General features: G+C 51.1%; 1 protein-coding gene across 1 annotated transcript in view; it reads left to right on the forward strand.

Moving 5' to 3' along the window:
* PPP2R5A (protein phosphatase 2 regulatory subunit B'alpha) overlaps positions 1-17883 on the forward strand; it is an 836659-nt gene that overhangs the window by 157617 nt on the left and 661159 nt on the right. Inside the window, exon 3 of the mRNA XM_078649746.1 lies at positions 3630-3731. Within this exon, the coding sequence (XP_078505872.1) occupies positions 3630-3731 (102 nt within the window). The remainder of the gene's footprint in view (positions 1-3629; positions 3732-17883) is intronic.

Consider the following 17883-nt stretch of genomic DNA (forward strand, 5'->3'; position numbering starts at 1 on the left):
TAGAAATAAACTGGCACCGTGCCTTTAAGGCTGCCATGACCCCTAGCTTCCCGTCATGCCTCAGGGGTGACAGGTGAGTTGTTCTTTCCGGCTCCTTCAGTCAGGACCCTGGTTACACAGCTCCACCTTTTTCTGATTTTTTTGTCAGAAATAATCTCCAGTTTTTTGGAAAATCTCTTATTTCGACGTCTAACAACTTGAGAAGTAAGGTACTGTCTCTCATGCAGTCTGTATACTTTGTCTTCCTAAGAACCATGTCCCCAAGACTTGCCCTCATTGCCAGTCTCGATCCAAAAGAACCTTGAAAGACAGAGAAAGGATCTGTTTTTATGGACTGGCTGAAAAGGATAGAACATATGTCCAAGAAAAGATAAATGACGGCGGGCTCGCCGTCGAAAGAACACTGACATTCAGGTGCGTCACTTCATTCGGTGTCGAAGAATCGTGATCCTCTGCCGTCGTCAACCTGACGACGATCGGCGTAGAGAGTTTCAAGTCCTCCGCCATCGTCAACCCAGCGACGATCGGCGTCAAGGAGCAGGACTCCTCCACCGTCGTCGAGGAGGAGGAATCCTCTGCCCTCATCAACCCGGAGACGATCGGCGTCGAGGAACAGAAGCCCTCCGCCTTCGTCATCATGGCGACGATCGGCGTTGAAGGCCAGAAGCCCACGCCGTCGCCAACCAGGCGACCATCGGCGTTGAGCGGCAGGAGTCCTCTGCCGTCTGGAACCCGGCGACGATCGGCGTCTAGGAACAGAAGCCCTCTGCCGTAGTCATCCAGGCGACGTTCGGCGCCTAGAAACAAAAAACCTCCGCCGTCGTCCGCTCCACGATGATCGGCGTCTAGGCACAGAGGTACTTAGACATCGGCAGCAAGGCACTCGACGTCGAGGAATACAGAACCGACGTCGAGACCAGCTTTCACAACTGGGCGAAAATAGATCTTGAGAAGGAGATCATATTCGGCGTTGAGGGAGGCTCCGTCGGAGCACGCGTATGCTCGACGTCTAGGCCCGCATCAGTGAGGTCTGGAGGAGGCTATGTAGTTTTTGTGACTGAGTCAGCGTCACGGTACTCGTCCTATCACTCCTCGAGGCGTCCTTCACCAGAGCATTCACCATCCACTTCTCCAGAGCAACATTCGGATAGGTCGCGACGAAGGTCTCCTTCACAACACAAAGGTGCTTCCCCTTCTGTTCATTTGTCTCCGAGATGCTTCCACTCCATCACTGGAGTAAAAACCCTACAGGAGCAACACGGCAAGAGGAGCAATACACCAGTCCGCTCCACAGGTTGCCTCTCAAAGATTGGTGCAGGAGGTGGATAGATCTCAATCAACCAGATGTAGGGACCGTGCAGCCAGATCGCGGAGCGCATACCTTCTGGTTCTCATCACAAGAGGAGATGGTTCCCTACATGGTCGTCCTCCTCCACTCGTTCCTTTAAGAGGGACTACTCTCCCACTCTATGCGATAGCCCTCAATCAAGAGTATCTCCGATCGACAACATCAATACTTACTATGATGTGCTTCATAGGGAAGCTCAAAAACGGAACCTCAAGATGTCGACTCCTCAGGTCGCTACTACGGTTATTTGTTAGACACTACATCAGAGATGAGCGTCTCGACCGTTGCTCCCTCTGGTTCCTGGTCTTCTGGAACCGGTGATGGACATGTTTCTCACTCCATCTTCAATTAAGACTGCACCAGCTAGAATCCAGAAGAAATATAAACCAGCAGAGAAAGACCCAGTTTTCTTGAAATTGGATCCGCCTGCGGACTCTGTATTCATTGCGGCGGCAAGAAAAACGCTTTCAGGAACTGCATCTTCGTCAGTCCCACCGGACAAAGAAAGTAGGTCCCAGGATTCTTGGGGAAGGAAGGTTTGCGGGTCTGCAGCATCGTCTCTGAAAGTGTCTAGCGCAGCAGCCTTACTAGGCCGCTATGACAGGGCCTTATGGGACTCCTTGGACCGTTTCAAGGAAAAGCTTCCAAAAGAAGACCATAGAGACTTTGAGGAGGTTATTAAAGAAGGATCCCTCATAGCCAATCAAGTAATTAGCACGGCAGCGGATGGTGCTACACAGTCAGCAAATTCGTATGCGCATGGAATTTGCGCTAGGAGGTCGGCTTGGTTGACACTAACAGCTCTTAAACCAGATGCACAACAGAGGATCCTTAATCTACCCTTCTCTGGCTCCTCCCTGTTTGGTTCCCACACTGATGAGGAGATGGCGAGGATTAAAGCAGAGTTAGACACTCTCAAGGCTGTGGGAATAGAAAAGAAAAAAGAGTACAAGCGATGATACAGACCCAACCAGCAAAAGGGCTACCAACAGAGGGTTCAAACCCCTCAGTGGTCCCAAAGCAAGAACCAAGGCAAACCGCAGTTCCAAGGCTGAAAGTCAAATCGAGGTAGAGGAGGTCATCAACAACAATCCTCCAACACGGCCAGATCAGCAGGGAAGCAATGAACCCGAGCTTCCTCTAGTGTGGTTGCCCACTCCAGTGGGACGAAGTGTTCCACATCATCTGAGAGAGTGGTGCAACATAACAAAAGATCGGTTGGTGCTCGGTATGCTGCGCAATGGATACGCACTACGTTTTTGTGTGCCTCCAAAGGACATTAGTCATTAGCCCTCACCAGCTAAAGTTGCTTCGTCAGGAAGTGGTAACCCTTCTGCGAAAAAAGGCCATAGAAGAGGTACCTCCTGCTCAGCGAGGGAAGGGAGTATATTCCAGGTACTTCCTTGTGCCAAATAGATCAAGACCACAAATTCAGACCTATCCTGGACCTTCGATCGCTGAACAAAGTCATCTTGAAGGAGAAGTTTTGCATGTTGGCGCTTCATCAAATATGTCCACATCTACAAGAAGGAGATTGAATGTGTTAGATGGATCTCCAAGACACATACTTCCACATACCAATCGTTCCACGTCATTGCAAGTACCTGGAAGAGTACTAGGATTACAGGTAAGTAACTAATCCTTCTCTGTATGTGTGTGTATGTATATATATATATATATATAATATATATATGTCAGATTGAGTCTCTGTCGGTGCACTATGCGTGCGCTTCAGTTTCAGCTGTTACTCTTCCTTTGGTTTCCTAAGAAATATAGTTAATTGAATGGTTGTCTGTTAAAAGTAAGTCGAGATGCAAGGGTATTCTTCTTTATATCCTGTCATAGAATTCGGTTTTCTGAATTGGTTTAACCACATTTTGTCATTGATGTTTTCTCTTTGCTGTTTTTGCTTTGTAATGACAAATGCACATAGCAAAAAATGTGTGCTAACATATAAGGAAGAAACTTGTTCTAAAGGAAAAAATTTCCTATGTTCACATCTTTACATATTTGATCTCCACCCATCCAAATGCCCTTAGCAATATTATTACACATGGATAGATTCTTATGACAAAGCATATTAAGGTATTCACAAGGACATAGAATGTTGTTTATAAATTCATTGCATTTTGACACCATGTAGATTTCCGTATATTTTGAGTATTAAGTGAAGACTTGGAGTCGCATACTTTTTGTTCACGAAAGGAATATTCAAATGCTGTTTAGACGTGTCAAAATTATACCCTATGTGAATTAAACAGATTTTGTGTTTTTATTAAAGATCAGCTCCAACATTTTCAGAACACTTCCACCAAGCGATAATCCAGAGTTTGATCCGGAAGAGGATGAACCAACACTTGAAGCATCTTGGCCCCACATACAGGTATGTGTGTTTGTAATTATTTATAGACTTAATGATGCTTATATACTCAGTAATTTGTCTTTCCTACTTATGTTATGTTAATTGGTATTTATATAGTGCGTAATCACCAACAGATCTCTTAGCGCTTAGGAGAGAGTGGCTGAACCCCCCCATCGGCTATCTGTTCATACACTTGGTCATAGCATGTGTTATTCCCAAGCCTCCGTGAATAATAGGGTCTTAAGCTTCTTCCTGAATAGAAGAAGAGGGATTTCCCTATGTAGGCTTTCTGGTAGCTTGTTCAATAGGTGGGCGATCAGAACTGAAAAAGGCTGTCTGCAAATTGTAGTTTTATTGAAAGTTGGACAGAACAGCAGGCCTGCCTCGGACGAGCGGAGGGTGCATCCTGGCACATAGCTCCTGAGGTGGTCCTTGATGTATTCTGTAGCCTGCCCATGGAGAGCTTTGAACGATGCAGAGGCCCTCAAACTTGGCCTGCTGCTTCGAAGTGGTTCGTGACCTATGCTCACAGTATCAACAGCTCCTAGTAGTGGGGGATTTCAACTACCATTGGGACCAGGTGCCTAGAGTGTCACAGGCCTTTCAGCTGCAGGAGGCCATGACCACATTGGGGCTACTCGTGGAGTACCACACCAACGACAGACACCCACCCTAGACCTTGTCTGGACCACTCAGCCTCTGGCTAATCTGACAGATACTAGACCGTGCTATAGGTTTCAGACCGTTGATGTCAGGGACATTCCAATCAACATAAGTAATACCCACATAAGTCTTGTCCCCTTGGTTGTGGAAGCACCACAGCGAGAAACGATCAACTTTTCCGACGCTAGGCTAGATTCTATGTCCCACATTATGTCCAGAATTAAGTTGGGGTCGCCAGCAGACCCCGGCCCACCGAGGTTGTTCAAAATTAATCCCCTTGTAATGGGGAGGGATTATCACTCCCTGATTAATCAATCTTTAACAACCGGGAGGGTCCCACTTAACTTTAAGGAAGATAGGGTAACCCCACTGCTAAAAAAAAAAAAGCATTTGCAATGCAATAGGTCTCGCAATAGGAAAGTTTGAGCCATTGGTATTGTAAATTACATTTTTTTTATTTATGTGTTGGTTGTGAAAATAGCTAAAGTAATAGCTTTGTCATTTACAATGCCAATAGTTTTAACTTTCACAAATGTGACACCTATAGCATTTGTAATGCAATATGTGTTGTATTTTCACGAAAATCCAAGAACAGAAGTGAAATATTAACATTTTTTTGTGACATTTATAAGACAGACGTCATTGTTGTTGGAGTACTTTACGCTGGTGTTTGGATTCCTGTAAATCCCCAGTGTTGCAGGGTGCTTAAGAATTTTGTGATCACAGTGGTACTGTATTCCGGGCTGGGGGGAGGGGAGGAGAGAGAGAGAGAGAGAGAGAGAGGGAAGGGAGGAGAGAGAGAGAGAGAGAGAGAGAGAGAGAGAGAGAGAGAGAGAGAGAGAGAGACAGGGGAGGAGAGAGAGAGAGAGAGAGAGGAGGAGAGAGAGAGAGAGAGAGAGGAGAGAGAGAGAAAAGGTGGGGAAGAGAGAGAGAGAAAAGGTGGGGAAGAGAGAGAGAGAGAGAGAGAGAGAGGGAGAAGGGAGGGGAGGAGAGAGAGAGAGAGACACACAGGGGAGGAGAGAGAGAGAGAGAGAGAGGAGGAGAGAGAGAGAGAGGAGAGAGAGAGAAAAGGTGGGGAAGAGAGAGAGAGAAAAGGTGGGGAAGAGAGAGAGCGAGAGAGAGAGAGAGAGAGAGAGAGAGCGCGCGCTTGGGCTATAGTATGCGGCAGCGTTGGGTATAAAAAATAAAAATAAAAAAAAGAGGCCAAATTATGCGGTATAATGCAGCATATTTGGGTGCATGGGAGGACTAAACAGGTGCAAGCTGTGGAAAGATAGTGGGAACACAAGTCACTTGGGGGACATTACCTGGCCTGTAGTCACATCACACGGCTGATGTACGCCCATCCAATACCTGGCCTCTCTGAGAGCACGCAGTGATAATCAGCTATGTGCGAGTGTGTGAAGGGGTGCACAGCGCTGAAGGAGGTTACAATGGGTTGAGAGGGGGCGAAGGGTGAAATAACTTGCAATACCACCTACCATCGTCCTGCCCTAACAGCCCCACATAACGCCTTAATTTGCTAAAATGTGAGGGACAGTACAGCAGCAAAAAGTGGATTGAAAGGATAACGCCAGAAGCGTGGGTAATGTAATAAAGGGAGTGTCTTAAATAACGTGCAAAAAAAACAACTAGGGATTACAGAGCTTTACAATTGTTGAACACTGCGACTGTTTATAAGCAGTAGCCATTTATAAATGGTCTGATTTACTCTGCCCGGAAGCAGTAAAAGAGCCACCAAATCCAACACTGATGATACAGATTTAAAAGGCAATTCAGATGGCGGTCTGCAGTGAAATCAATAGGTTTCACCTGTTTTTAATTGTATTTACTTATGCTTTAAGAAAATCCATTAAAAATTGATAGTTGCGGAGGGTCACACATTTGCTTCACTCATAGAGAAGTAGCATAGGTACACACCTCTTAAAATTATGCAGAGTACGCATGATCTGTATTAGCTGCAGTAAGATTGTTTTTAATGAAAAGTGAAATCGAACTATTGTAAATAGCAGCTTTTGAAACTGAATAGAATTGTTAAATACATAATGGCTGGACAAGACCCTCTGCAGCGTTTCAAATCATATTTACTAACATAGAACTGGAAGATGCTGCCAGAAAGAGCATTTGAAACCAACACCTACAAATTATAATGTAACCTGAATGTATTGCCTTAAATCATTCAAGTAATGTGACTTGGAAGAGTAAGTGCAGATTCTGTTGTTCACAATAGAAGTTGTGAGGGCAATCTGCAGCAGAAAGGATGCATGTGAAAGCAGCAAGGCCATAAAATAGTGCTTAAGGCGCAATCCCCAAAAAGTTCTCAGAGAATGTGATATCATTAAAGCTGTGTTTTTGAGCCGTGATAAGTATTATAATGGGATGGGGAAATGAGCTACTGTGAATAAAATACTTCCTGAACAGAATTTAATCAGGCAATGCAAACTTAATAAAGGAACCTTTTACAACATTTTAAATATTTAAAAAACGTAAACCCAAACGTGTGTCTTGACATAGGATTAGCACCCATGCTCATAAAGCACACTGCAATCTAAATACAAGATCGTGGTCCACTGGCCTATCCGTTTCTCTTGGTAACATTACATTTGACGCCTGATGGTTTACTGAAGAAAGGGGGGAGTCGCATGGGCAGCCATACATTTCGACAGGGAGAACATACATATATAAAGAGAGCCTGCCAAAACAAAGAGCCACAGCAGGGTTGGAGCCCGTGTGAAACAAATAGCTGTGCAGCGCCAAGGAGGCACAGCAGCCGGGCGGCTCTGTTGGGCTCTTGTGTGAGAAGAGTGGCAAAACAAGGACTACAGAGGAGCACAGCAGCATTTCGTCTCCCTCGTGTGAGGGAAGAAGAGCACCTTTACACTTGGCTACCGCGCGCTCGTGTCCCACGCACACTATCGTGCACACTCAGACTGAGCTGAAGTACATCGGCTCCCTAGAATCACAAATATATTGCATAAAATTATAGCAGACTCTACATTTCTGGGAATCGTTAACAATAAATCTGCCACACAGCATTTTCGTTCTGCTGAAAAATGTTAATAAGACGTCCTTTCTGACACTGTGATCTTCTCTTTCAAACGTATGTCATGAGCAGGCTCATCAGTAAAAGGCAGAACATCAAAAGGCAGACTGCGAATAAAGTCAACACAACACAAAGCACGCAGTAGTGTTGGTGGTCTTTTCTTGAAGGCGAGAGTCGAAAACATTGAACTTTCCGCTACTACGGCAGGCAGCATGGCAGACAAGCGGCTTTTCAGACCAACACAGCGAGGAAGAGATGAATGCATAAACGTCAAGGGCCGATGTGGGGGAAGCACACAGGTTGTTACGGAAGTAAAAATGATACAGACCGCTCAGGGGACTCAAAACACTTGCAATGCCCGTGAGCCTGGTGGGCTCTAAATCAACAGAATGCCGCCTTGAGCCTATCGGTCCTCGTCAACACATATGCCCCCTGAGCCTCACTGGGCTCGTGGAAGCAACTTGCCGCCTGCTGGAGCCTCGGGGCTCGAAGACCAACTTGCCCCTTCTTTGGAGTCTCGTGGACTCTGGAGGAATGCCCCCGCACGTTGAGAACACACCGGGGGAGGGAAACGGGCACCGGCAAAGTGGCCGGACGTGGAAATGGCCGCTGGAGCGGCCCGCTGCCTCTCGGGGTCACTCAGTCACCACAGGAATGCCGCCCGGAGCCTCTCGAGAGGCTTGCAGGCTCTCAACTAGAACACTGCCCCACTGCCACTACAGTGCCCCACTCACCGGACGGCAGCTGGGGCAGGAGAGCTCCCGGTCCTCGGGGCTCTCACTCACTGCGGCCGGACTCTGCTTGGTGCGGCGGGTGGGGCTCCTCTTCTCCGGGGCTCTCCCTTTGGTGATGCAGGAGCGCGGGGTGGGCTCCCGTCGGCTTCCTGTTGTCCCGCGGTCCTGCCCCCGGCCTGCCTGACTTCCTGTTGCGGACCGGGCGGCGGCGTTGATAATTTCAGGCACACCAAGGCACCCGCCAGGGATATGAATAATATATTAATATAATAATAAGGAAACCACGGCAATATGCGGGTCTGTATCATTTACACTTCCCCGCCTTGGGGAAATCTACCCGCCAGCAGCTATCCAGTTCACATGGGGCAGGCACCAGGATCTTCCGGCTACTGACATCAACGAAGCCTCTCGATGGCCTCATAGTCAATACAAAAAAACGGAAGTCAGGCACTTTTGCCTGAGACGGGGGCGGGGCCTGCAATCCGGCAGGAAGTCCCGCCCGCCGCCACAGCCGCCGCCGCCGAGGAAGAAGTGGAGCCGGCCGACTGATGGCCTCTCCGCAGCCCGGGGTTCCCAGGTGCTGGAGGGAGCCCCGGAAGTGAAGTCCTGCCCCCTGGTACCAGCGCTGCCGTAGATTACACACTGAACACGCCGAAAGAGCCCGGTAAGTGGTGGGGGTGGGGGTCGCGCGTGTGTCTGTGTGTGTTCGAATGTGTCTGTGCGTGTGTCTGTGTGTGTGTGTGTGCGCACGCGTGTCTGTGTGTGTGTGTGTGTGTGTGTGTGTGTGTGTGTGTGTGTGTGTGTGTGTGTGTGTGTGTGTGTGTGTGTGTCTGTGTGTGTGTGTGTGTGTGTGTGTGTGTGTGTGTGTGTGTGTGCGCGCGCGCGCGGGCTTGCGTGTGTGTATGCAGTGTGTGTGTGGGCCTGTGTATGCCTGTGTATGTGCGCATGCGTGAGTGTAGAGTGTTTGCGCAAGGAAATGAGGCAGGAGAGGGGCACGGCGCCGTGCGCGCTCACGAGGTCAAAACTGAGCACATCTGCGCTCGTGCACCCTCTCCTGTCCACATTCCCAAAAACGGGTAGCAATAGTTGTCGAAGCCGACTGCAATCAATGCTTACGCATTGAAGCAGGTCGTGCTTCGACCTAAAAAGCAGGTGCAGATGTTGCCAACCTGAAGAAGTATCGGGCTAAATCGCAGCTCACCTTCCTGGCCAAAGTCACAGAACAACATGTACTTAAAACCCTCTCACTATTTATTGAGAAACATCAGCTACTCCAGGTAAGGCAGGCAGACCTTAGGGCCTGCAGTCAATCTCACACTACTCCACTCTAACTTAAGGTGGGGGACACCAGAAATATTTATTTGCCACTCACCTCATTGCCAAATGTCAAAACTTTGCATCCAGGATCCCTCATCCGCTATCTAAAGACTGTGCCCTATGGCCGCCGCCGCCGCCGCTGGGCCGCCCGCTCTGCCGGTCCCGTTCCCGCGCCTCCTGCCTGCGGCCCCGCCCCCTCGCCAGACGATTGGGTAACCCCTTCCCGCCTCCCAGCGGACCCGCCCTCCCTGCTCCCCTCTTAAGGGGACCTCGCCTGCTTCTGGGGAGCGACCACTGCGCCTCTGGCCTGGTCGCCCCCCTGCTCCTCTCCGCGCCTGCCACAGAAGCCCCTGCTTACCTGCTGACAGAGTTCCTTCGCCGATGCCGCCAGCAGCGCCCCAGCCGCCGCTGGGCCGCCCGCTCTGCCGGTCCCGCGCCTTCTGCCTGCGGCCCCGCCCCCTCGCCAGACGATTGGGTAACCCCTTCCCGCCTCCCAGCGGACCCGCCCTCCCTGCTCCCCTCTTATGACGCCCCCTCAGCGACCGCGCAGCGGACGCGCGCAGCGGGAGCACCGATTGAGCGCCGAAGGTGCGCCAAAGGTAAGCCCGTCTGCGCCCGTCCGCGCCTGGACCGCGCCCAGTGCCAGGACCCCTGGCCCCCACCGACGGAAGCCGACCAGACGAACCTACGACGCCACCGAACTCAACGCTCTCAACACCGGCCGAACCCCGGGCTGCTACCGAGCCACACCGAGACGCACCCACGGACCCTTCCGCTGCTACTCCTGCAAGTTCACCTGCGACCGGACCCACGCTACACCAGCACCCACCAAGCCGAACTCCAGCAGCACCCACCTGAAGTGCATCCTGCTCAACACCCGCTCCGTCCACAGACACGCCGTCGAGCTCTGGAACCTGCTCGACACCACAGACCCAGACGTCGCCTTCCTCACGGAAACCTGGATGAACGCCTCCTCAGCGCCCGACATCGCCATCGCCATCCCGGACGGCTACAAGATCATCCGGAGGGACCGCGTCAACCAGACAGGAGGAGGCATCGCCATCATCCACAGGAACACCATCCGCATCACGACCAACACCGACGACACCCTCGCACCCGCCGAACACCTGCACTTCCAGATCCACGTCAACCCCAAGACCACCCTCAGAGGCACCCTCATCTACAGACCCCCGGGACCACGCACACAATTCAGCGAAGACATCGCCGACTTCGTCAGCCCGCTCGCCCTCCCCTCAGCCGACTACATCCTCCTTGGGGACGTCAACTTCCACCTGGAGAACAACAACGACCGCAACACCACCACCCTGCTGGACAACCTCGCCAACCTCGGACTCAAGCAACTGGTGACCACCCACTACGCCGGACACACGCTCGACCCGATCTTCTCTTCCAGCAAGGACATCGCCTTCAGCCACGCCACGGGACTCCAATGGACGGACCACAGCTGCGTCCACTTCAGCTACAGAAGGACCACGCTCCACCAGCAACAGGCTCCCCGCAGAAGCTGGAACAAGATCACTGCAGACCAGCTCGCTACTTCCCTGAGCAAGAACCCTCCCACCAGCACAACGAACCCCAGCCAAGCGGCCACCAACCTCACGAAATGAATCAGCGACTGCGCAGACGACCTCGCCCCACTGAAGACCCCGCCGAGCAGACCCGGCAGCAAGAAAGCCCCATGGTATAACGACGAACTCAAGAGCTCCAAGAAGAACTGCAGAGCACTCGAGAAAACCTGGCGCACAGACCCAACACCGGACAACATGACTGCCCTCAAGCTCGCCAACCGAAAACACCACCAGCTGATCCGCGCCACCAAGAAAACCGCATTCAAGGAACGACTGGACAACAACGCACACAACAGCAAGGAACTCTTCAACATCGTGAAAGAGCTCTCCAACCCCAACGCCGGAAACAACGACATCACCCCCTCGCAAGACCTCTGCAACTCCCTCGCCTCCTACTTCCACAACAAGATCGCGGACATACACAACAGCTTCAGCACTCAACCAACGCACGCCACGACCGAACCACCGCCCCCCACCACCACCCTCCGCGCCTGGACCCCGATCAGCACTGAAGACACCATCCGCACGATGAACTCCATCCACTCCGGATCTCCGACAGACCCCTGCCCTCACCACATCTTCAACAAGGCCGACGCTGTCATCGCACCCCACCTGCGGGACATCATCAACACCTCCTTCGACATCGCCACCTTCCCGGAGAGCTGGAAGCATGCCGAACTCGGCGCTCTACTCAAGAAATCATCAGCAGACCCTACCGACCTCAAGAATTACCGCCCCATCTCGCTGCTCCCGGTTCCGGCCAAAGTCATCGAGAAGACCGTCAACAAGCAACTGGCCGCCTTCCTCGAGACGAACGGCTCCCTCGACCTCTCGCAGTCTGGCTTCCGGGCCAACCACAGCACCGAGACTGCCCTGATCGCAGCTACAGATGACATCCGAGCCCTGCTCGACAACGGAGAAACAGCGGCCCTCATCCTCCTGGACCTCTCCGCGGCCTTCGACACTGTCTGCCACCGTACCCTAGTACAGCGCCTCAGCAACGTCGGAATCCAGGAGAAGGCACTGGAGTGGATCATCTCCTTCCTCGCCGGAAGGACACAGAGAGTCCGCCACCCCCCGTTCAGATCGGAGGCCACCGAAGTCATCTGCGGCGTTCCTCAAGGCTCCTCGCTCAGCCCTACACTCTTCAACGTCTACATGAGCCCCCTCGCAGCCATCGCACGCCAGCACAACCTGAACATCATCTCCTACGCCGACGACACCCAGCTGATCCTCTCCCTCACTAACGACCCCGCCACCGCCAGAGCCAACCTGCACGAAGGGATGACAGACGTAGCCAAATGGATGTCGAACAGCCGCCTGAAACTGAACTCAGACAAGACGGAAGTCCTCATCCTGGGATCCTCACCCTCCGCCTGGGACGACTCCTGGTGGCCCCCCGCCCTGGGCAGCGCACCCAAACCAACTGACCACGCACGCAACCTGGGCTTCATCCTGGACTCCTCCCTCTCCATGACCAGACAAGTCAACGCCGTCTCCTTGTCATGCTTCAACATCCTGCGAATGCTACGCAAGATCTTCCGATGGATCCCCACCGAGACCAGGAAGACGGTCACCCAGGCCCTCGTCACCAGCCGTCTGGACTACGGCAACTCTCTCTACGCCGGAACCACCGCCAAACTCCAGAAGAGACTCCAGTGGATCCAGAACACCTCAGCACGACTCATCCTGGACATCCCCCGCCGCAGCCACATCTCCGGACACCTGAGACCTGCACTGGCTCCCGGTCAACAAGAGAATCACCTTCCGGCTCCTCACCCACGCACACAAAGCCCTGCACAACCAAGGACCAGGATACCTCAACAGCCACCTCAACTTCTACGCTCCCACGCGCCAGCTTCGATCGACCAGCCACGCCCTCGCCGCCGTCCCCCGCATCCGAAGAGCCACCACAGGAGGAAGGTCCTTCTCCTACCTGGCCGCCAAGACTTGGAACTCCCTTCCGACCCACCTCCGCCTGACCCAGGACCACCTCGCCTTCAGGAAGCAGCTCAAGACCTGGCTGTTCGAGCAGTAGCGGACACCCCCCCCCCCCCCCCAGCGCCTTGAGACCCTCCGGGTGAGTAGTGCGCTATACAAATGCTCTGATTGATTGATTGATTGATATGGATGTATTGGTCAGGAGTATTTGCTTACACTTTTCCTCCTCTCCCACTCATTCATGTGTAATTCAGAAGTTAATACAAACTTCTCTGATTCTAATCCTAATAGCCCCAGCCATGGTTTCCAACAATGCTGAAACTGTCTCTAGTGCCACATGGGAAGCTACCTTTGTTCGAGGCATATGAGTTGTAGATCATATACTGTGCATAGATCGCCATGTGGTGTTATTATTATTATTATTATTATTTAAACTTGTAGTGCGCTGCAGCTACCCAACAAGGGTTTCCCGGCGCAGTTTTACGGAGTTGCGTAAAGAGAGTCAAGCAAAGGTGGGTATCTAGATGTTAAATAGCCATGTTTCTATAGCTTTACGGAATTTGATGTAGTCGGTCTCGTTTCGTAATGAAAAAGGCAAAGAAGATCTTCCGCCTATCTGAGAAAGCTTGATTTTAGGAATGACAAACTTCTTTAGCGTGGAGGAGTGGAGAAGACGAGCGGGCAAATAAGGGCAGACAAGAGATTGAAGATACTTCGGAGCCCTTCCAACTTTAATTTTATGCATGAAGCAGAGTGTTTTAAATTTGACTCGGTTATCAACCTTGAGCCAATGAAGATCCCGAAGATGTTGGGAGGGGTAAGAGGTCCTGGGGGTCTTACATAGCAATCTAGCTGCTGAATTTTGTATCGCCTGCAATTTACGTGTAGTGGCTTTATTTGAACCCAGATAGAGCACATTGTCATAGTCAATCCTTGAAGTAATCCAGGCATTGATTATGGTTTTCTTAGTAGGGTCAGGTAACATCCAGCAGATCTTTTTTAGCCATTTAAGAATGGCAAAACACCTAGCCGCACAGACTACGAGGGCCATCTATGGAACTGACTCCGTTTAAAAAATGCCCCAAATGTGGTGCTAAATTCCCATATATAACCACAAATGCCAGATAAATCTGGACTGAGGGAACCAGAGGCACGGGGTACTGGTAGGCGGCAGCCTCCAACATATACTGTGTACCACAATGAGCCGCTCCTAGTCTTAGTGTTGCTAGTGTAAGTTACAGTGTTAAAATGTGAGTGCAGGCATCTCACAAAAAGTGAAGGACTGGTCTCACACACCACCGGGTGTCATGCTTCATCATTGACCAGTCCTCACCCTCTAAAAACTCGGTTTGATAGAGGGTGGCCATACACCTGACGACAGGGATGCACTTCTAAACTAAGTGGGGGCCCAAATAATATATACAGTGATTTAAAAGGCCATTATGGGTGTCAGCTCAAATTTTAATAGTGCCGGCATCCATATGGTAGTTAAAATAAGGTGATCGGTGTCATAGGGATATTAGTGTCCCCACACCGCTCTGAGTGAGGTCAACATGTTTCTGCCTATACGCCCATCCGGGTCCGCGGCATTCATCAGGACCTTGAACTAACGGGCTCCACTCTTAACACACTCTGGTGAGAGGGTTCCACTTGGTGGGGTGAATATAATCACCCTCCACTCCTGGACTGGCTAAGTCTTGTACGCCTGTAATAAAAAACAAAGATAAACCTAATAACACTGTTATTGTGACTAGCAAACACAATATCTGAGTGAGCCACAATCACCACATTTGCTAACGTGAGTGACTATTTAGTGCAACAGTCAAGTGGAAAACAATCTCTGCACCAATGCTGGGGAACTCGTTCCCCACTGCGCTTACCCTGAGACGAGGTCAAATTGGCCCGGGGAACATCCATTACAACGAAACTTTAACAACGCGGTACTGTTACCACGCTACTTTTACAACGCAAGTCGTTACGACGACTTGCGCTGGGGGGCGCTCCAGGATAGTAAATAGTTTAATTTACTATCCAACTCCTTCCTTAGAGTCCATGGGGACTGGAGTTGGAATAGTAAATAAAACTATTTAGTATCCAGCACCCCTCAACGCAAGTCGTTGTAACGACTTGCGTTGTAAAACTAGCGTGGTAACGGTATGCGTTGTCAAAGTACGCGTCGTACCGTCATACATCCAATTGGCCCCATAGGAGGTAAGGGCAGATGGACCCTTTTGGGTCTTGGAACTAGAAAAAGAGAGAAGAGCAGACAATAATACTATTAATAACCCCTCTGGGTTTTCACAAGAATCCGCATTTGTGTCTCATAATTGTAAAAATTGGCCGTGTGACCTGTAAAGGAAATCCCATTCATAACCACATTCATACTCTTACTGTCCAATGACGTGATCTCCGCCTCTAAGCCTAGGACTGCATGCCTCCTCTCCTCGCTGGTTGCTCGTATTTATACTCTAGGGGCGAATGCTAATTGAAAAATTGACAAGTGAGTGAGCGCTACTGCGAGGCAGCTGTGTGAGTTCCGGTGTCTAAATAATACCCATTAAAAAGTGCTCACGGAGTGCCTGGCTGCCCGAATATGGTAACCGGAATTGTCTCCATGTTGGCCACATCACGAAGAGGGCGTGTGTGAGCCGCTGGGTAGGCGGCCGTGATGGCAGTAACTATCCCTTGATCATGCGCAGAGTGTTTCAAGTGATGGGCGCATGTTCGTAAATTAGATGGAACAGCGTTGTCCTTCTAAGCTAAGCTGGCGTTCGAGATTGTACTGCACATGCGCGGTACACGTGTGCTGCCGAAAGCGTAGACAAGAGATTACACAATAGAGAGCCTGCTTGAGCAATAAACTCCGAATAGGCCGTCCTTGCCAGATTGACGTGAATCTATTTGTGGCGCATGTGCACGATATGTATCGGAGCGCATGCAGGAGCAAAAGGTCCCCCATATGAGAATAGTTTTGTCTAGACTTCTCCACTGCGCAATGTTCCTCATTTTTCCCAGATTTTACTTTCTAGTAATGCTTTGCTGCCCCATTCGAAGCCTCATTGGTGCCACTGTCATTTCTTGGGTCACGTCCCCCCATTGTCCAGAACGTGGGGCGCTAATGTCTCCTTCTTCTGTGCTTCGCCCTCCAAGCCACTTTGGCCTGTCAGTTGCTCATGCTCTCCCCTCATGACCCTCTGTTGCTGACAAACTATGGGGGTGGTTTCTATTCCTCTGGGCTGCTCCTCATTTGCTTCCCCCCTGCCACTAATAGATTCCCTTGCTCCCAACATGCGCTGTGTAGGTCTGCGCTGCCTGCAGTTGGCTCTGCGTAATGTTGATTCCCGCCCTGCCCCTTATGGCTGAAATGATCTGTTGGACATGGAATGTCCTTGGCCTGAATGATTATCGTAATGATACATGCACATCTACAGCGCCACAGGGTGGACATATGCCTTTTGCAGGAGCCGCACCTGCTACCCAGTTCTGCCTCCAGACTGAAATCTCGCCACTGGGGGGAATCCCACTCTTCCACCTACTCATCTTATGCCAGGGGTGTCTCAATCCTGTTGCGTCACGGTCTTCCCTGGCAGACCTCCCGGGCTCTTCTAGATCCGGAGGGACGGTATGTTATTCTCCATGGTTTACTATTGGCTCAGCCTGTTACAATCGCTGCAGTTTACGGCCCTAGCTCTGACGACCCAGAGTTTTTTCATCAAGTTTGGCATCTAATCTCCTACGGTCCCGCGGCTATAGTTTGGGGTGGTGATTTCAATGTCACTCTCTCAGCGACCTTGGATCGATCTGGCTCTCACATGTCACATCTGCGCGCTGCTACCGCTCTTTCGTCTATTTTAACTGATAATTCGCTTTATGATGTCTGGCGCCATCTTCGGCTCGACGCCCGGGAGGGCTCTTGCGTCACTGGTGCGAGGTGTTGTTGGTCGAGAATTTATCTCTGGCTTACTTCGCCGGATGTCTTGTCGTGGCTTGTCGATGCAGCACACATGGCTCGCACCCTTTCCAATCACGCGCCGGTCCAGATCAGCTTCAGTCCTACTCATTCCCAGCGTCTGGCCTTCACTTGGCGTCTCCCTTTTAATGCCCTCAGGGACTCTGTGTTTTGTGCTGAAATCCAAATCGCGATCACCAACTATTTCGACCTCAACATGGGTTCCGTCGACTCTGCCTCCACCCTATGGGAGGGTTTCAAGGCTTTCAGCCGGGCGTTCTCCGATCTATTCGCTCCACCGTAGCTAAACTGGAGGGGGAGATCAGGGATTTGGATGCCGAGGCGGCATGTCCCAGCCCTGTGACGTTGGCGCTATTACGTCAAAAACACTCTGACTTTTCGGATTAGGCCTGCCGCGAACTGTCCTTCTTTGGCAGGGAGGGTCGGGCTCTTCGCTTTGGGGAGGGGGAGCGCCCTGGCCGTGCGAGCGCAGCCTCCTATATCACGGCTCTCAGTGATGGTGGTCTAGACAGGACCACCTCCCCGGAAGAAATTAAGTGTTCGAGGCATGTGGGCTGCTGAATTCATATCTATGCATAGATCGCCTCCAAGTGTTGGGTCCGGATGATTGCACATTGTTGTCCTGGAAGAGTCTCCGAAGTATCACGAGATAGGTGGCTCCTCCCTTGGGCTACAGTGCGCATGGGCATCCTCTCCATCCTCAGATTGTTTTTTTCCGCCATTGGGTTCGGATGTACTTTCTGGACTCAAGTTCGGAATCGATATAAAACTTTTTTCACACGGGCAAAAGGCCTTCGGGGCGTCGGTATTGTCTTTCGTTCGGTTCCACGTACTTTCTCCAGTTCTTCGAGCCGGACGACGAAGGCCACTTGCCTTTTTCGACACCAAAGGCCCCATCAACGATCAACAATGGAAC

This window comes from Lissotriton helveticus, chromosome 6 (assembly GCF_964261635.1).
Source record: "Lissotriton helveticus chromosome 6, aLisHel1.1, whole genome shotgun sequence".
Taxonomy (NCBI): domain Eukaryota; kingdom Metazoa; phylum Chordata; class Amphibia; order Caudata; family Salamandridae; genus Lissotriton; species Lissotriton helveticus.